At 44.2% G+C, this 20,487-nt stretch overlaps 1 protein-coding gene across 6 annotated transcripts; it reads right to left on the bottom strand.

Moving 5' to 3' along the window:
- Positions 1–18,065: 18,065 nt before the first annotated feature.
- LOC119340342 lies at positions 18,066–20,247 on the bottom strand. Of its 6 annotated transcripts, none has more exons than XM_037612243.1 (5): positions 19,710–20,247; positions 19,438–19,535; positions 19,274–19,334; positions 18,956–19,010; positions 18,066–18,527 (listed from the first exon to the last, which is right to left on the bottom strand). In XM_037612243.1, exons 1-5 carry the CDS (start codon positions 20,016–20,018, stop codon positions 18,517–18,519), a joined length of 534 nt encoding a protein of 177 aa, XP_037468140.1. In that variant the 5' UTR covers positions 20,019–20,247; the 3' UTR covers positions 18,066–18,516. The 6 variants fall into 6 exon arrangements, 4 of the variants coding, with proteins under 4 accessions (XP_037468140.1, XP_037468141.1, XP_037468138.1 ...); XM_037612244.1 differs by having other exon boundaries at positions 18,956–19,007; XR_005164499.1 differs by having other exon boundaries at positions 18,066–19,010; positions 19,428–19,535.
- Positions 20,248–20,487: the final 240 nt, after the last annotated feature.

Here is a 20,487-nt window from a genome sequence, read left to right as displayed (position 1 = left end):
CAGACTTGTACTCCTCATAAGCACCCCATAAACTATGAAAATAACAATTACCTCTTTTTTCTCTGTTTGTGCCACATGTGGGCAAGAAATGCTACCCAGTTTGATAGAGGAAACTTCTAATGTGTCATATCTAGCCCCACACAGTATACCAACAGACTTACCTACAAAGGTAATTCACTTCCAAAAGAATAACCACTATGGTCAAGCTTCCTAATAAAGATTGGTTATACTATAGTTTCATGGTTCCTAGGATACTGATAATTCAAAGATGTGCATGGACAAGAACAGTGAGGTGGGAAGCCATGCCCACCCCTACAATTCTAAAATAGTCTGACATTTATATCTACTACGCATTTCCCGTTAATTTTGCCATTTCTACTTGGGACAATAAATAGCAATCAACAACTTTTTACTTCTAGTGGTAGGCCTATTAGAAAACGAAATAGGAGAGATAATTACATTTCGTTTGGAGAGAGAGAGAGAGAGAGAGAGAGAGAGATTATCACATTTCGCCCTTATTTGGATCATAGGATGGGAATAGTATAGGAATAGGAAAATCATAGGAAGTGGGATGATATGCATTTCACTTCCTATATGCAAATATATGTCATTTGATGCATATGATAGGAATTTTTTCATTAGTTCAAGGCTAATGTGTTTTTTCTTTGAAATGTGAAGGATTGGTTCCTATCATATATAGGAATGTGAATCCATTCCTACAAACCAAAGATCTCCAAAGGAATATTTCCTACAAAATTCCCGTCCTTTAGAATTCCTACAAAATTCCTATAAACCAAAGGAGGCCTTCATTTGGAGAGAGCCTTTTTTATAGCTTGTGAGACAGTAAATGACATATAATCAATATCTCCAGGACAAGCAAGCATAAGGGAACAACATTTGTACCATTGCCATGGATGTGAATAGGGGGATCAACAAGTGGATCATTTTTCAAGCTAAGCTGAGCCCGAGCAGATTTAAGTTCTATATAAGCACATTGATACCATAAAAACATTACTAAGGGATATCCACTTACATCATAGAAGGTATAACCATAATTATTTATCTATTAGAGAGCATACCAAATCTTCTATATCTCTTGTTTGCGAAAGGGCCCAAGGCCGTATATAAAGCATCACATGTCCATGCAAACACAACCATACAAAAAATACATTCATATCCTTGGGGGTGTTAAAGTCTTCTTCCTCCGACATCCACCAGTTGTGTGTTGTGAGCATAACTTGATGCCACCTTGGGCCTCCGCCTCGACAGAGCAAACTTGTGTAAACCTAGGAGCTTGTAGAAGCAACGGCCGGGAAGTTGTCGACGCATACCAGAAGACACCAACGGCCATGATCTGCGAAGTAGATCGCCACCCCGGAGAAGAAAATGTCGATAAGGATTTGTAGAACTCCACGAACCATGAAAATCGGTCGAATCCAGACAGATCCACCAAAAATCTAAAACCAACCGGATCCTGAAAGATCCACCGGAGACACCGCTCCACACGCCAACCGCTAAGGATAAGCACACCAACAGAACGGGGAAAAAGAGGAGAGAACATTATTCCTACACTAGAATAGTGCCGCCGCCTGGCTGCCCCAAAACAGACTCGAAAAGTCCCTAAAGAAAACCTGAAATCATCCATTCCACTACATGGAAAGGTTGGGTCTGATGTCGAGCTTGCCGCCGTCCAGGACCATGCGTTGACTCCCTCTTCTTCGGTGACCTAGCTAGTCCATGCCATCGTTGAAGATCGACGCATTGGATCACCAACATCGGGGCCATGCATCGCCTGACGAAGACTGCCAATTGAGCACACATCTCCTTTTCCATCTCACAGTTGTCCTCCAACTCCACAAGCAGGCCGCCTTCAATCAAGACCTCCTCGCTACAGTGTTGCATGGGCTTTGCCTAGTGACGCACCCTGGCAGCAGCGAGAGTGAAAGTAGATGGGTCGGTAGCTAGGGTTTGGGTCATCCGTCTAATCTCTCACATGAAACAGTTGACTCATAATCCTTTCCTAGGTATCGCTCTATATGATTAATGTGTCACAGAATCTTCTGTATCTAAATAACAGGCCCATCTATTAGATATATTTGCACATGCGCGCTTTCGCATCACCTCAATTACTGATAGTTGTCCGATCAAAATTGTGTGACATCAACAAGTCATGCGTGTACTCATAGGTTACAAAATTTTCACATCACCTCAATTATTGATAGGTGGTCAAAATTGAGTGACATCAACTAGTCATTCATGTACTCATAGTTTACAATTTTGCATTAATCTATCCATGCAAACAATGACACCTTATCAACTCATGCATGTATTTTTTTTAACCCGGGGTAGTAAAGTCACGCACGTCAATCATGCATTATTTTTTTCATTAATTTGTGTGTGGTCATGGACGATATATTTGTTGGATGCTTGTAGCAAGAATATGTAGCCCATGGTTTTTCTTCTTCTTAAAAGATGTTGTTGCGCTAAGTTCGATTGAAAAAAGTTCCTTTTAATACATCATTTTGTCAACTACTTTGTAGATTTTATTTTATTTTTCATTGTAAACGGAGAGCACTCTTACATTTGTTTTTCATTAGTTTTAGTTGTTCTTAACATCTACTTTTGGCATAATATTTATTTTTTTAGCTTTTTTGCATCATTGATATTTCACATATCAACATGTTGGCACAAGTGAACCAACATGTGGTTGGATGGTTAGCAGTACGGTGGTCCGAGAGTTGGCATTGATGTTCACATTTTTCTGGACTTATTTTATGCCTTCCCGCGATGTCTCTCGGAGGTGCTCATGTGGACGGTGTATGTGTATGTGCATTCATAGGAGTGCGTGTATCCGTGTGTAGCAGCTTCCACGTTCCGTGTTAAAGAAAACGTGTTGGCACAAACGCGACAAGTTTGTAGGTAACTGAAAATCCCAACAAACAAGCAGGCACATGTGCAGATCTGATTCCCGTGGGATCGATGAGACCGTGAAGCACACTCCTGATGTGCCCGCCCCAACGTGTCTGCTGCATGCACCTCATCGCCCAACCAAAACCAATCTATCTTTATTTTTTTGCATGGTCCCAAAACCAATCTATCTGCGCGCGTCTCTCTCAACTATCGCGTGCATGCGCTGCGCCTCGCGTCCTTTCCAGCAGTTTCGCACGCAAAATCAGCCTTTCCAACAGCCGCCAATGGCTCCGACGCCACGATGCCCGGTCCTCCCCGACGAGATCATGGAGGACGAGATCTTCGCGCGGCTGCCGGCCAAGTCCGTGCTCGCGTGCCGCTGCCTCTCCCGCGCCTGGGCCGAAGCGCTCTCCTCGGAGGACTTCACCGACCTCTACCACGCCATCCACGGCGCGCGCCCTAAGATCTTCCGCCTGCAGGACTCCTCCAACGGCGACGAGGAGGAGGACGTTCCGATCGCCGTCACGGGCGACTGCTTCCCACACTTAATCACGGTGTTCTGGGACGAGGACCCCTCGAACCGCCCCATGCACCCGAGCCTCGCCACGACGCATTGCCGCGGCCTCGTCATCCTCGAGCATGTCCCCACGGGGATCCACTTCCTCTGCAACCCGTCCACCGGCCAGAAGAGGGCGATACCGGAGGGCCGGACGACGGGTTGCCGGCGTCCCCGCGATGTGATGGAGAGGTACGCGAGCCTAGGGCTCGGTTACGACGCGCGCGCCAGGAGGCACAAGGTTGTGCGCGTCTACTACCGTGGCCGCGACGGCGAAGGCCGCCCCGCGTCCGTCGGGTGCGAGGTTTACGTGGTAAACGACGGCGACGGCTCCACGGAATCTTGGCGCCCGATCCCCGCAAGGCCGGCGGGTTGGGTGAAACAGGTCAAACCGAGCGTCTTTGCCCAAGGGCACGTGTACTGGTTAGCCCACCGGACCCTCGGCGACCGGTACGAAGAGATAGGGATGATCATCGTCTCTTTCTCCGTCTGCGAAGAGACCTTTGCGACCGTGCCGGCACCGCCGGGCATCCAGGATGAGGTTCTGCGCAAGTGGCGGTGTCTGACGGAGCTCGCTGGGAGACTGTGCCTTTTCTCCAGCTATGAGCATCAGTACCATGTCTGGCTACTGCGTGGACATGGACCAGGCACCGTGTGGGATCTACATTGCCGAATAATCGAGGCAGGCACGGCGGTCAACAGGGTCATGAGAGGTATGTACGGCATCGACATCATCCCACTGGCCCTTATGGACAATGGCCGGAGCATCCTCCTAACGCAAACTGACTTTCCAAAGGACATTTGGGCATACACCCCATCGAGCGGCGACATTGAGAAGCTCATCGACTTGAAGAGCTTGGTCCATCGAAATAACTGGCTCTTGGAGGTTGCGGTGTACGAGGAAAGCACTGCGCGTCTCGGAAGGCTGCCACACGGGGACATAGTCTTGGCCTCATCGCTATCTACGCAGGCCATGTCGCTGGTGCTACGATTGTTATCGGAACGCACGCTCAGAAGGCTTATGTGCGTCTGCCGGAGCTGGCAGAACATGATCGCAAGTGAACTTTGGTGCTCTGAGTACACGCATGCACGGTGACAGTATGATTGATGGATCATCTCTCGCAGGATCCACAAAGTAGAGGGGCATTTATCCAAATGACGACCACATTACTTTTCCAAACAAATCGGATGACATGATCGTTTTGCTATATATTGCTCGGGGAATGAGAAAAACATGATCTAGTGGCCATTAGTTGTGGACTTAGATATTTAGATATACTGTAGCTATTTGTAAGTCGAATTCGTCACCCGCAAAAAAAAAAAATTATATACTGGACATGTGCGAATGTCTACTGTCATTAATTATTCCTCTGCATATGTGTAAGGCACAAATCAGTTGTAGTGGAAGAAAATTTCGTGGACACCGGCTGCAAAGGTTCGCACAAATCAGAGGTCTACTACCGAGGCACAAATCAGAGGTCTGAAAATCTGAAACTTTCGCAGGTGCTCGGCCTCGAAGATTTAACACTTAACACATTCTGTCGCATAATCAATGCAATCTCGCAGAAATCCAGAAATGATGAAAACCCGTACTCAGTGTAGTACAAAATTATACCAAAACATTCTAAATGAAGACAAAATTCAGTCTAGTACAATGCATCAATTATAATTCATAGATACACCAAATGATATCAAAAAAATTGTACTCCTTATAGAGTGCCCGTAATACTATTCATCAAAAGGTAACTTTCTAGCAGCCGAGGACAACGTGGCATCCTGCTTAACCCCAAGTAAAAGACTTGTAAATCCGCCTTGGATAGAAGGAGCAGACATGGTTGAAGGTTGCCCATACACATCATTTGCAAAGGCTAGCATTATGGCATTAGCATATCCGCCTTGGATCAATGGTGCAGCCATGATTGAAGATCGCCCATAGACATCAATACTACCAGCATTCACATCATGTATCATAGAATATGAAATTGTTCATAAAACATGCAAGTCAAATATGAAAAGGGGATACTGACTCTGAGTCAAATGGCTTACCATCAATTCCTTCGGATCAATGCCGCCATCCCTATTCTGTACTACATTTTTTCAATCTTCTCCTAGAGTCAGACATATGAATTGAAAGAAAACTAAAAGGATTAACAATAGAAGTATAGAATGGAAAAAGGCTTGCTAGAATGGGTAGGATCGGTACCTTTCTTTTTAGCACTTTTATTTTTTCTTCCCTTTCTTTTTTTGGAGGGAGATGGTTGCCCGTTTACGCTTTGCGCCTTTCACCACATGAGGAACTTTGAATGATATTGTACCATTTATTGTGTTTGTAGCACACTCAGCCAAAACTAGCGGAACCCCGCTGGATTTTTCCTCCATCTTGCTAAGAGTGTTATCTACTTCCAAGTCTAACTTATCTATAGCTTTCTCGAAATCATCAAGAAGTTGTTTTGACCGAGTACACTTCAGTGCAACTGGTGTAGCGTTCCTTGAGATACGTGCAGCTTGTGTTTTCAAACTTTCCTCCTTGGATCCTTGTTTTTCAACATAAAATCCCCTTTTCGCATATTTTTGTCCATCTTCCTAGTATATATTGTGGTGGCAAAATGAAAACATCATTCATATTGAAGACTTTGAATGCATGCTTGCACAATATACCTGCAATATATGGATATCATATTTCATCAAGTTGTATTAGAGAGTACATTGCATCATAAATTGTGTATATATACCTATGCATTCGAACTTTCTGCAACAACATGAAATAGTTGTGTCTGTGGTATTGAATATACCTTTTGCTCCATGTGCGTTGTTCATATGTGTAACCATATATGTCAACAGCGGACCGTCGGTTTGTAATAGTTTACAAGAGAATGAAAATTGGCTTTTGAATTCTGTTTCAAATTCTGAATACATCCGCCTTTTCTATGATTCAGATGCAGTCTTTAGCAAAGGAAAATTTGGACTGTAAGCAACAGGTTTCTTTCGACGCGAACTAAAATCTGCATCCAACTCATTTTCACGAAGACTTCCAAAAACCTTCTCACATTCTACAAGGAGTTCTGAAAGACCAAGTCTCCTACGAAATCTTTGCTTGAAGACATTATTCATACCTTCACTCCTTTGAGTCGAGTTCATATCAGCTGTAAAAGAGTCACGATAGATAGCAGCCCACTTTTCCCTCAACTCATACAGCTTTTTCATCCATTCATTGTCCTTAAGGTTGTATTGATCCAACAATTCAAACCATTTTTTATTGAAGTTAAATTCTGACCTATCTTCATAGACACATTTCTTAAAATCAGGTAAAAACTCCTCAGGATGCTCATGAATTACATGCCCGAGATGTTTTGCAGCATTAAGATAAACTAGTTGACCCGTTGCGCCAAGTGGTGCAGAGGCCCGCTAAACCCATGTTCTCTATGAAAATAGTTTCCTTTGGTAAATGACATGCGATGTATATACTAATTGTAGTTTGGTAGTAGAGAGTCATATCTTAATCCATATGCACCTTAAAGAAAACATCGTATAGTCGATTTGGTTGTGGGAAAACACACGTGTGAAAGTGCGTTATATCGACTAGAGGGGGGGTGAATAGGCGATTTTTATGAATTCTTCACTGAGGAATTTCAGGGTGAGGAAATTCCTAAGCGAAGAACTACTTGCAGCGGAAAAAGTACTCAAAAGTAAACATGGTAGAACACAGGCATAGTCATCATGATGAAATGAAGACAAGCACAGAGTACAGAAAGCGTAAGCACAGGATAACACAAGATGAAGACGAACAGACTGAAGAAATTTAACTAAGGAAATTGAGAAAGTCTTCAGTCAAAGTCTTCAAACAGATATGAACAAGCACACAACAACAGAATTGAGGAAATTAAAGAGTTGAGGAATATAGAACCAGTAAGCTTGGTGAAGACAAAGATTTGGTAGACCAGTTCCAACTGCTGTCTCAGTTGTACATCTGGTTGGAGCGGCTGAGTATTTAAACTCGATGACACACAGTCCCAGACACACAGTCCTTACCGTATTCTCCTTGAGCTAAAGTCACACAGACCTCGCCCAATCACTCGTGGTAAGTCTTCAGGTGACTTCCAAACCTTCACAAACTCGGTCACTCGGCGATCCACAATTCCTCTTGGATGCTCTAGACCTTGACGCCTAACCGTCTGGAAGAATCACAGTCTTCAAAGGTAACAAGCGTCGGATCCACGCTGGATCAATCTCTTCAGTGATGCTCAATCACTTTGGGTTTGAAGGTGTTTGGGTTTGGGTTTTCCTCATTTGATGATTTTCACTCAAAGTCCTCGGAGGATGGGTTGCACTCAAATGACAAGTGTCAGTTTCTCTCAGAGCAGCCAACCAGCTAGTGGTTGTAGGGGGAGGCTATTTATAGCCTAGGGAGCAGCCCGACATGATAAGACATAAATGCCCTTCAATGATATGACTGTTAGGTGGGTAGATATTTTGGTACAGCCGGCGCGTAGCCCAACAACGGTCGGAATTATGACTCTCAAATTCCTCAGGGCTATCATGTTCCTCACTATGTAGGCAGTCCGCACTGGCGAATTCCTAACTCCTCAGTCAGAACAAATTCCTCAGCAACCAGAAGAACTTCGTCTCTGTTACTGAAGAAATTGACTGAACTATATGAGATTTCCAATGGCTTCACTCGAAGGGTTTGGTAGGTGTAGGATTTTAAGTTGAGCATCACATGGAAATTTTTTCCTTAGTATTTCCTCGACCCCCTTTAATAGTACGGTGTTTCCTATGACTTAAGAAAGAGAAAATGAAACTATGAAAACAAAGTCTTCACGCTTCATGTTCCTCGAATGATTTCCAAGTCTTCAAGGTCACACCAATTTCTTCACTTTCAAAGTCTTCAGAAAGTCTTCAGAAATCCAAAGTCTTTAGTCGAAGAACTTCATTTTTAGGGGTCGACTTTCTCTGTAAATATCAAACTCCTCATAGACTTATAGACCTGTGTACACTCACAAACGCACCAGTCTCTTAACCTATAAGTCTTCAATACACCAAAATTACTAAGGGGTACTAGATGCACTTACAATCTCCCCCTTTTTGGTGACTGATGACAATATAGGTTAAGTTTTCAATGTGGATAATCATATGAAGTATAAATACTGATATTGAGGAATTTGATTGCAAGATATAGAAGAACTCCCCCTGAAGATGTGCATAGTGAGGAATTTGCTTTTGAAGCAATGCACACTTGAAGAGTAAAATCATGAAGATCTCCCCCTATATCTTGTAATTCATACACGCATTTGACATATAATATGAAGAATTTAAAATGCATGGTGAAATATGGTGACTGATGTAATTCAGCATGCATGCATTAACATTAATGAGGAATAAACATGCAGAAGAACATAGTAAAAGTATCAGGCCACCATAGAGTTTAAGATTACAACTCGATCCAGCAAAGTCATCAGAAGAACGAGAGTTGTAACTTAGCAAAAAAACGCCCATATAAGATAGACCCGCTTGAAGACTTACTCAAATCCCCCCCCCCTTTGTCATCGAATGACCAAAAGGGTTAAAATGAGGACTAACGCCCGCTTGAAGAATACTCGTCCGTGTCGCGTGATGAAGAATATGAACTGGCGACCAAGGGAGGAACCTTGACCTTCTTGAATCTCTTCGGTGGAGGAGCAGACCAGTCAAAATCTTCCTTGAATCCCATTTGCTTCAGATCTTCTTCACCATAGATATGTGGCAGAATAGCCCAGGTGCGATCGAAGACTTCATGGAGGTAGTAATGGTTTTTCTTCACTGCATTATGTGTAGAAGTCATGTTGTGAAGAATAGAGCCAAACTGACGCTTAACCCATTTGTGGTTTCGATCCACCTTCTGGTGAAGACTAAGAAGCATCTCATGGTCAGTCATCACACGCAGAGCAGTGGCTTGAGAATTTTTCTTGGAAGAATTTGCAGCAGAATCATGAGCGGCAGAGTCATCATTGGTGGAATAAGATGCAACTTTGCGAAACTGACCATCCAATGGACGAATGCCTTCATCGATGACAGCTGGTGTCTTGCCCTTTTCATCAACTGAGGAATATGTCCTCTTGAGGACTTCAATAGGGGGCAAGTAGCTGCCATGGTTGAGTGTATCTGCTTTGTAGTTGAGTGAAGACCTTGTTCCGACGAATCTCATAATCCAAGGAGCATAAGGCTTCAGCTCAAACGGAGAAAGAGCAACATTTGCCAGAGTCCTTATGAAGAAATCATGATAATTGACAGGTATGCCATGCATGATGTTGAATAGCATATTCTTATTTATGCCAACAATTTCCTCATCAGATGAGTCGTGACCTTTGATAGGACTCATAGTCTTCGCCAGAATGCGGTAGATGGTTCTTGGTACATACAGCAATTCCTTCATGAGGAATTTGGTCCTTGGGGCTTGACCAGGCTTCAGAGGCTTCATGAGCACTTGCATGTAATGAGTAGTTAGTTCAGGTTCTTGGTAGAGACAACGAGCACCTTCAGGTGGAGGACTGATTGGCAGGACATGAAGTAATTCAGAGGCCGGTGCCTTGTAATGAGTATTTTCGGTCATCTAGTCCAACACCCAAGTGTTGATATCATCAGCATCACCTGTGATGTGCAGCGTTGCATAGAACTGAAGAATAAGCTCTTCATTCCAATCAACTATGTCAGTGCAAAAGTTGAGCAGTCCTGCATCATGAATTATACTGAGGACTAGTGATAAGCAAGACATTGATTCCATGTCCACGTGCGGAATATGCTGGTGGTCGAAGAATTTTTCTTTGTTGAAAAGCAGTGAAGAATAGAAACTGGCCTGGCTGGTAGTCCAGAAGTGCTTCCTTCGAAGACGAGCATTGTCATGCAGATTGAATTCAGTGAAGAAAACATGCTCGCCAAAGAAGTCATCAGCCTTGAATTTCTGCTTCTTTGAGAAGGGATCCTTTGGCTTGGGTTGAGGAGTGTCAGTCAATTGCATTATCACCTCAGGAATCGCAATCTCAGGATCCTCAGGCTGAGGAATTTCAGGCTCTTCTTTAGTTGCAGCCTGGGTCTTCGATTCTTCATTTACAATTTCTTCAGCACTAGTGGCTGGAATTTCTTCATGGACATATGGGGTTGCATGAGGTTCTTCAGATCCCATTTGTACTTCAGTAGCAGCAGGGGACTGAGGAATTTCTTGAAGTGGAGTGAACACTGGAGAGTTGGGGTGCTGACTTTCCCAAAAGTCATCATTTAGCACAGGTGTGGTACAACCAATGTCCACGTCCTCATCTTCCATTTCTTCAAAGCCGGACTCTTCAGCAGTAAACTGAGGCATAGGCGAGGAGACAACTGGTGTTGAAGGGATTGCATCCACTTCAATTTCTTCATCCAACTGCTCTGACGAAGCAGTAGAAGGATTCTCTTCATCGGATTCACTTGGAATCACATAGTCTTCATCAAAAGGAACAAGGTCCTTTGATGGCATGAATGAGACAGGAACGACATCAATTGGGTTGTCACTTGAGCTTGTCAAATGTTTCATCTTCTTCGGAGCTGAAGAATCTGATGAAGTTGATGCCTTCCTTTTCTTCACAGCTGCACGCTCTGCAGCCTTGGTCTTCCTTGTATCTGATGCAGATGGAAGGATCGGAGTTGGTGTAGGCACAGGAGGAGCAGAAGAATTTGGTTCAGTTTCTTCAGGCGCAGCTGATGCAATTTCCTTGACTTCTTCATTTTCTTCAGGAGCACCACTAGTAGATGCCCTGGCAATTTCTTCAGCAGCTGGAATGCAGTCATCAGCCCTGGTACTTTCAGTTTCTTTAGTAGCCTGATTTTCGTCATTGGTGCTGGCATGTTCTTCAGTAGGCTGAGCAGATGCTTCAGCAAGAGTGACTTCAATGTGCATAGGAGCAGCAACACTTGAAGTGAATTTCTTCGTCATATTGACGAACCAGACCTTGGCGCCCTTCCAGTCAACATAGTAGCGATTGAATTCATCACTTAGTTGCTTGATCTCAGTTTGCAAGGCAATGAGTTGATCAGGGGTAAGAGACAGGACATGGTCCTTTAGGTAGCGCTGCTTCTTGTACTGCGCTTTCTTCAGTCTTCTGCCTTCTTCAAATTTCCACTTTTCTTCTTCAATGAAGGTAGTCAAAACATGACTTTGACCAGGAGTGAGGTTCATCTCCGGCAAAGGAGTGTTTGGGTCCTTGTGCCATAGATCAATGAAGTCTAGGATCACCTTTGGATCCAATAACAATGGCACATTGCTGCCTTTGGCTCTAGCGGTCCTGGCCTATCTGTCTCTGATGATTTCGGCAAGTTCTTCATCATCAACCTCATCATCAGAAGGCACTTGAAAGGCGACCCGCTTCTTGTGAGACTTGGTCGAAGGCCTCGTCCAGAAGTGGCCTTTTTCTTCAGCAGAGAGGGGCCAGTTGAGGAATTTGGTGCAGCAGAGGAACTCGCAGAAGCTCCAGAGGCAATTGAGATGCCTGTAGTCCTTTGACATGTGGCGAGATGCACAGGTGCAGAGGATTTAGTCGGAGCAATGGAAGATTATGTCGGAGGAGCTGAGGACTTTGAAGGAGGAGCAGATTGAGGGATTGGCCGTGAGGGCATTGCTGAGGAACTTGGCCGTGAGGGCATTGAGGATGAAGCACTTGGCTTGTGATCAGGCTTCTTAGCCATGGCCTTCTTCGGCTTGCTAGCAGAGGCCTCAGCAGTGGTAGCAGGAGCAGCACAGTCTTCATTAAATTTCCTCACTGCTTCCTTTGCTTGTTTGGCAAGTTTGGCATGGCGCTTTGCCCATTCATCAAGATAATCCTCACCAATCTTGAGACTGGTGGGGTCTGCCAATTGGCCAGGTGCCAATGGAGGTCTTGGGCATGGAGGGTTAAGAGCAAATTTCTTCATATACTTGGGAGTAACATATCTGTACTCCCTCCATTCCCGTGCCCATCTCCTCTCAATCCTTTGAATGTGCACCTTGCACTGGTTTTTGTCCTCTTTGCCAAATTTGGCCTCATCAGGAGTGCAGTATCCAACATAAATGTCATCAGGGATCTCGAATGTTGTGTTGACCTCAGGCCTTTTTCCACCCTTCTGTGGCTTCTTACCCTCAACCATTTTCTTCAGCCGAGGAATATGAACAACTGAAGTTTCTGAAGAGGTGTGCAACTTTTCTTCGAGGAACGCTACAAATGAGTTAAGTTGATGAGAACCTAGTGATTCAACAGCGGACATGTGTACCTGTGAACATAGTATAGTTGCGAGGAATTTGGAGAGGTCATATGCGTTCTCAGAAGGTTTTCAAAAAAAACAAGTTTGAGGAATTTGATCAGATGAGTCTTGAAGAATTTCACTAAGCGTTCTTTGTCTTAGGTTCCAGAGTTGTGTAGATCGAAGATCCACACAATTGAGGAATCTTGAAGAAAAATTATTGCTTAGAGAAACAAATCAAGAGCAGATGACATGTCAGGTGTTCAGTGTGTGAAGATTTGAAGAATAACCACCTTTGAAGATTTTCAAGAAAACATTTTAATAAAAGAGGGAAGTAAAACTAACTTTTAATTACCCTTGATGAAGAACACGACGAATTGGGAAGTGTAGATGTGAAGTTCGTCAATTCAGATCTTCCATGCCCTAGCTCAGCAGAGGAAGACAGCTACGGCGGCGGCGGAGTGAAGAAATCCGCAACCGGCGCGAGTACGATGGCGACGAGGTCGAGGCAGTGAAGCTCTTCCTCACCGGCGATGATGAAGTAGCGGTGGCGCTAGGGTTTGAGAAGCTCGAGCGGGAGTGAGAACGAGCGAAGTAAAAAACAAAGTGAAGAAGAGGCTGTGGTATTTATAGTGGGAGTGAAAAACTGTACGTCCGAGGAAATCGGACGAACGTGCCCCTGGCCCTTCTCATTCGCTTGACATGTTTCACCCACATACTGTGAGGTGGTGATCGTGAGATTGTGGGTGAATAGAAAAGTATTGTCATGGGATGCAGAACGGTTTAAACGGCAAAGCCGAAAATATGGGTAAGATAAGTAAAAAGTTTCGTTAATAAATGGCAAGTGTCAGTTTGGGTTTGAAGGTGTTTGGGTTTGGGTTTTCCTCACTTGATGATTTTCACTCAAAGTCCTCGGAGGATGGGTTGCTCTCAAATGGCAAGTGTCAGTTTCTCTCGGAGCAGCCAACCAGCTAGTGATTGTAGAGGGCGGCTATTTATAGCCTAGGGAGCAGTCTGACATGATAAGACATAAATGCCCTTCAATGAGATGACCGTTAGGTGGGTAGATATTTTGGGACAGCTGACGCATAGCACAACAACGGTCGGAATTATGACTCTCAAATTCCTCGGGGCTATCATGTTCCTCACTATGTAGGCAATCCGCACTGGCGAATTTCTAACTCCTCAGTCAAAACAAATTTCTCAGCAACCAGAAGAACTTCGTCTCTGTTACTGAAGAAATTGACTGAACTGTATGAGATTTCCAATGGCTTCACTCGAAGGGTTTGGTAGGTGTAGGATTTTGAGTTGAGCATCACATGGAAATTTTTCCTTAGTATTTCCTCGACACCTTTAACAGTACGGTGTTTCCTATGACTTAAGAAAGAGAAAATGAAACTATGAAAACAAAGTCTTCACGCTTCATGTTCCTCGAATGATTTCCAAGTCTTCAAGGTCACATCAATATCTTCACTTTCAAAGTCTTCAGAAAGTCTTCAGAAATCCAAAGTCTTCAGTCGAAGAACTTCATTTTTAGGGGTCGACTTTCTCTGTAAATATCAAACTCCTCATAGACTTATAGACCTGTGTACACTCACAAACGCATTAATCTCTTAATCTATAAGTCTTCAATACACCAAAAATCACTAAGGGGCACTAGATGCACTTACAACGTGGTAACAAATTTAATCCCTTTTAATAAAAAGGAATGGCGTCTTGCTGTTTACAATAAGATGTGCATACATATTTCAATTTGGTAGTATAGATTCATTCAGAACCATGTGCGTTGAGAATATGAGTATTTTTTAGGCAATCTTTTGTTTGAGCAAGCACGTACGGTAAAAATTTACATCAGTATGTAAAAAATAATATATTTTTTCTTTTGCTCAATAAGAACATATGTATACCTAACACCATGTATAAAACCATTTAAAAAGCCCTTTCTTAAAAAAATAGTGTTTCTATCTAAAAAATGTGTTTAAAAAAGACTATTTCTATGCCACTTAGACACATGTCTATTCGAAAGTAGTCGCATGGTATTCAATTCGGCCCACAAGGTGTTTTCTTCGGCCGTCACGCTTGGAGCACAATATGAAGCAGTTGGGCATCAAATGACGCCAAATGGCAGGTGCCCCATTTCAAACCAAAAGTAATTGAAATTAAATGCGTGGCAATTTGGCAATACCAATGATCCTTTTAGTAAGGAAAATTGAAGGTTCAAACTATGCAATGAAGTTTTCAATATGCGGTCATAAATTCTCTGTACAATTTTCTGTGTTAGCACCTAGTTAAAAAGTTCTATACTGGTTTGATATATATATATATATACCTAATACCTAATACCTAATACCTATACCTATACCTAATTACCTAATTTTCCTAATTTTTTTTTAATAATAAAGAGAATAGGGTTTCTGGTTGTCCGTCGTCGCTAGCAATTTTGCAAAAACGTCCCTGTGTTTTTTAGTCTTTAACCCGCAGTCCTGTTTTACATGAATAACTGAGAAACTTTTCATTTTTTACAAAACGGACCCTATATTTTGTAGTATTCAACCCGCGGTGCAGAACGGTGGTGGGACTGGAGCTTGCACGGTCGGATCCATGCGTGGCATGGGCTAGGGAGGCGGATCCGGAGGCGGGGTCGCCGGTGACGACGAGCAAGGCCGGAGCACGGCTTGTCGGGCAGTCGCGGCTCATGGGCAGAAAGAAGGCAAGGAGGTGAGGGAGAAAACAAGGGAGAAAGGAGGGGCGGGGCCGGCGACAGGAGGTCGAACGAGGCGGCGGCTTGCTGTAGCAGACAGCAGCGCGGTGCAGAGTGCATCCGCGTCGGTTGTGGCCACGAGCGTCATGGGGACGGAGGCGAGCGGCTCGGCCATGGACTTCTATACATTGGAGGCCTCGCTGCATCAAGTCAACATGCAAAGGATGGGACAGAACTAAGAAATTAATCCTGCAAGTGAAAAGAGGGATTCAAGGAACAAATAAATCCAATAATAGGAGATTACAATCCGAATCATCAGATGCTTGCATGAAAAATCCCAATTTACAATTGAGTCAGGTGGCAAAACTTGCGAATACAAAATAAAGGGGAGGACGGGCGCCAGCGGCCGACGAACTCGGAGGCGGCGGTGACGCGAGGACGCCCGGCTGTGGTAGCGGCCGCCAGGCTCCCTGCGTGCTCCCTGCCAAGGAAAAGAAAGAACTGAGAGGAAGAAGGAGAGAGCAGGGCAACGTGCGCGAGGACGAGGAAGGGGTGGATCGGGCGCTGAGAGCGCGCGTGGAGGACGGAGGAGGGGAGGAGGGGAGGTGGTGGCCTCGATCCCGATCTGGATCTAGCTGCGGGGGGCCTTAGAAACAGCGGCAGATGTTGAGGGAGTGTGCTGCGTGGGAGTAGTTCTCTGCTTGACAGAGAGATGGGGGAGAAAAAGATAAGAAGATATGGGGTGAGCGACTGAGACGAGGAGGAGGATGAGAAAACAGGAGGAGGATGAGAACAGCGGTGCGTGGGGCCAGATGACAGAGGCCGCCCGCTCGAGACGGCTGGTTTGTCTATAGCTGGATATGGTTTGCCTTACGAGGGACACCCAAGCGGGCTGCAGTAGACACAAGACACTGGTAGGATCCGATATTTGGTATTTAATATAAATAACTCAAGAGGATACGCTCCTTTGTCATCAAATCGTTTGATTCTTGCCGTGCATGCATTTGATTGTTTCTCTGTATCTACATACACATGCCGGGTTTGCTTTTAATTTTTCTTCTTCTTGAAGGAAGATTTGCATCTGTTTGTGGGTTTGACTCACTAAATAGGCCAGGACACACGCGGCGAAAACACATATGCATGGACGCCCAATGAAGTAAATACATAAATTATCTTTGGGCGCTGCTGATTTCAGTTTAGCGCAAAACGTAGGCATTTACATGTCATGGCCACAAAGTCTTTAATTGTTGTTAATAAATTTGTTCTTTCAGATCAGGAAGAACATGTCATGCTTGATGTTCGTGGAGAAGTTGTTTTCTTGAGAGAAGTCCCTGAAGATGATTATGTTGAAGATGGTACGAAGGAACGAGACAACCACTTTTTTTGCCCAAACATTGATGCTATGAAGAAACAAGAGCAATTGCATCCAGAAAAAATTACTTTGGAAGTGTTGCATATACGACAATTTTTTATTTTGTGAAGTCAGTGCAATGGTTAATCTATCCGTGTGGTATGCTTTGTCAATAGGTATCGACAGAATGATCTACAATGTCATATTGAAGTCGGACGAAAAACATGGTGAATCAATGCTCTTACTTTAATATTATTTTTCTGCTTTCTAAATTGCTTCAAGGAAAAACATGATACTCTAGCATGCAAACAACACATATATTCTCATGCTTATGTCCATGTGTAATTAGATTTATTTATATGTAGCTACATATGCTCTATTTATGATGCAAATTTTATATTCGTTATTTAATCAACAACAACTTCATATAGTATACAAAACTCTCATGTACTCAAGCAATTTGGATGGCAATCTCGAGTCATGGATGCCAAGGAACAAAGAGGGCGGAAAAGACAGGGATCCGTATTTATGAATGACCAGTGAAGAACAACGGAAAAAACTGATTCTAAATGACCAGTGAAGAACAATAGAAAAAACCGATGCTAAATGACCAGTGAAGAACAACAGAAAAAACTGAAAAAGCATCATGAAGCCTATCAACCAACAAAAGAATAAAAGATTCAGCCCAAGAAGAAGGGAAGAAGAAATATGCAAACATGGAGCCGACACGGAAGATAAAAAAAGTGCGCATGAGAAAGTCATAAATACACAAATATGCAATCACAACAAAAGAAAGCTAGAATAGAGCAGCTTACAAATATCCGTGAGCTGGGGCGCAACACATTAAACAAAGATTCAATTACGGTGAAGAATCCTCACCAAAAGGACTTGATGGTAGCACACACACAACATTCTTAGACGCTAGGCGAAGTATATGACATTTTTTATGTGATATTAGTAACTCAACATGATTTTTTATATATGGACAGTCTAATGTACAATGTGGTATTGAAATCAGACAAAAAACATCATGTGCGCTCTTACTTTAAAAATTCTTTGAATTAATAACTGAACTCTTGGAGAATTTGCTTCAAAGTTGAGGGAAAAAATGCACTCGACCAAAGTCCTCCATGCACCCCTCTCTCTCCAACCACCGCTCCTTTACCCCGTAGCAACGCACGGGCACGTTCCCTAGTGTATATATATATATATATATATATGTATGTATGTATGTATGTATGTATGTATGTATGTATGTATGTATATTAACCAATGTGTTAACGCAAAAAAACATTCAAATAATGATCTGCAAGACATAAACATGCTTCAACAGTACAGACAGTGGTGTGTTTACTATTACACAGCTGAAAATACAGGGAGTAGAAAACAATTAGACAAACAACATAAGAAAGCTAGATCTAATGTGTAGAACTTAGAAGCTCTCTTGCTCCTCTTAAGAACTTAAAAGCTCCTTTCTTTTCTTTTCTCAACAGTACGTGTTAGCAGAACAGCTCATGAACAGAAAGCATTCCATCCCTGCCTTACATCCTGAGGCGCTGCACCTCCACCCACTCTGCCCATGGACGAACAAACAGAGGGCGGCTCAACTATTCAAAGCATAGCGTCCTTGCTGCTGTAGTAAAATGTGTAAAGTACTGGCCTGCTCACAAGCAGAACATGCTCACAGTGGAAGATTAGCTGACAAGCAATCTCTCATCACCTTGGGAGGAACAGCCAAGCAGATTAGCTGACCTTTTGCCCCAGAGCTGACCAGCTTATTTAGCATCTTCCTGAAGCATAATTATTTCCCCAAAAGATATGGGAAAATCTTAGAAAATCACTGGCACAGTATGGATCAATTTAAAATATGCACCGATACGGAACATCTAAAAAAGGAACAAACGAATTAAACATGCTCTTTACAGAGCATACACGACTGCAATGTTGTAAAATATATATAGAAACTTGGATATCGAACGACTCTTTAGTGCAAATTCATAGGCGCTAACAAAAATAAAAATTTAAACACCATATATTATTACATCCTAAAGTTCACATAACCATAACATGAATGGCCCATCAATAGACAATTAGACCGACGAAGAAAGGTAAATTCATGTAGCTAGAGACAGCACATCAGAATTCAGTACTTAGAGAAAGAGAAGCATATGTGCAGCAAGAAAGAACAAGCATGTAGGGCAGAAAGAATCAAGCAAACCTTGAACAGCAGCACAGAGTTGCAGATGCAGCAGCCTAGCAGATCGTCGAACCTGCTAGACAAACGGAGATAGACCTGTCAGAGTACATGCATAACAGTGCACACATAGGCATAAAAATAGCAGACACATTCTCGTAGACAACCAAAACAACAGCTAATTACCAGATCTAGAAAGCAAAACCAGGCCAAGAAAGCAGGCTAGACAGAGGAGTACACCAAGGCAGACCAGCAGGAAAAACGAGATGAAAAAAAAGAAAGGTCACCACACACACATTTCATCGAACATGTTGCGCGCAAGCAAACGAAGCGCAGACTAACCTCAATGGCAACGGCAGAATGATACGACGGTGGAAGCAGGACAGAACAGGAAGAAACCAACCTGCACACATAGGGGACAAGAGGAAGGGCACACAAGTTAGCAGGGGGCACGGAAAAGGAAGGCAAGAATAAAGAATCAAGTACAAAAGGGCACCAATGTCAACCGGCAGTGTTGATCCAGCGCACGAAGGCTATTGCAACGGACGAGCACACCACCAGCAAAGAAGGATGAACAATCCAACTTAGGAGAACCCATAGGCATCTGGAACAGAAAATGCCCAGCATAATTAGAATAAACTAACAGTGACTAAACAAGAAGAGTAGACCATTAATAAAAGGAAAATGATAGGGAAGAGACAATCATTGACGAAGAGAATAAGGGAGGAGCAAGCTCGCCAAATCCTACAAATGAAAGGGGAAAACATAGGGAGCTTACTGGATTCGAAGAGGAGAGGAGGAGGCGGCCGCTGAACTCGCCGCCAACTACGGCGCAACTGCCCCTCTCGACCGTGCGGGCTGCAGCAGACGATGCGGGCTGAGGCGGTGCATGGGGCCGACCAGCGGCTGCAGTTACTCCTGCTGCTCCGGCCAAAGGGCATACCTCCATGGCCGAACATGCCTCCTTGCTCCGGCTTCTCCATCCGGCGAGCCTCCCTCCACGGCCCACCCCGTCCTCATTTGTCGCTGCACCAACCCCCGGTGCTTTCTCCCGCAGGCGCCAGCCTTCTGCCCAGACCCGACCCATGCGCCACCAACCTAAGCGACAGGTCAACGGCGGCGTCCTTCCCTGCCTTGTACTGTCCCATCGGCCATGGATCCATGGTAGCCGGTGGAGGCATGGGGGGACGATGGGGAGTGGGAGGCGATGAGCACGCACACCGGCACACGCAAGGGAGAGGGAGAGGGTTCGTGGATTCGTGTTGTGGCGGCTGAGGAGAGAGGGAGGGATGCGGCGTGCGAGCGAGGGGATTGGGCGAGGGGCTTTCGACGACACGACCTGCATGACACACGACGTGGCCAACTGCTCCGCAGCCTCCCACGTAGGATGCGGGCAGCGCCAGACCCGACGCATCAAGAGTGGTTCACCCGATTAAATGCAACCCAGACAATGGAAGATCCGGCAAGCAGGACCAGGAGTAACGGCGGCCCACCCGTCATCGCGCCAGCACAAACATGGGTGCACAAACCGGGCGCACATGCTGTGGCCAACCCTT

The sequence above is a fragment of the Triticum dicoccoides genome, chromosome 7B (genome assembly GCF_002162155.2).
Source record: "Triticum dicoccoides isolate Atlit2015 ecotype Zavitan chromosome 7B, WEW_v2.0, whole genome shotgun sequence".
In the NCBI taxonomy this organism is placed as follows: domain Eukaryota; kingdom Viridiplantae; phylum Streptophyta; class Magnoliopsida; order Poales; family Poaceae; genus Triticum; species Triticum dicoccoides.
Note: the sequence above shows the minus strand (reverse complement) of the source record. Positions and strands in the feature narration are given on the sequence as shown.

Excerpts from the sequence above, each read along its gene's own strand:
- LOC119340342 (XM_037612241.1), bottom strand. The coding sequence starts at position 20,018 with ATGGGTCGGGTCTGGGCAGAAGGCTGGCGCCTGCGGGAGAAAGCACCG. Across the intron at positions 19,536-19,709 it reads TCCTCTCCTCTTCGAATCCA|ATGCCTATGGGTTCTCCTAA; the intron begins GTAAGCTCCCTA and ends TTTCTGTTCCAG. Across the intron at positions 19,011-19,273 it reads ATTCTGCCGTTGCCATTGAG|CAGGTTCGACGATCTGCTAG; the intron begins GTTAGTCTGCGC and ends CCGTTTGTCTAG.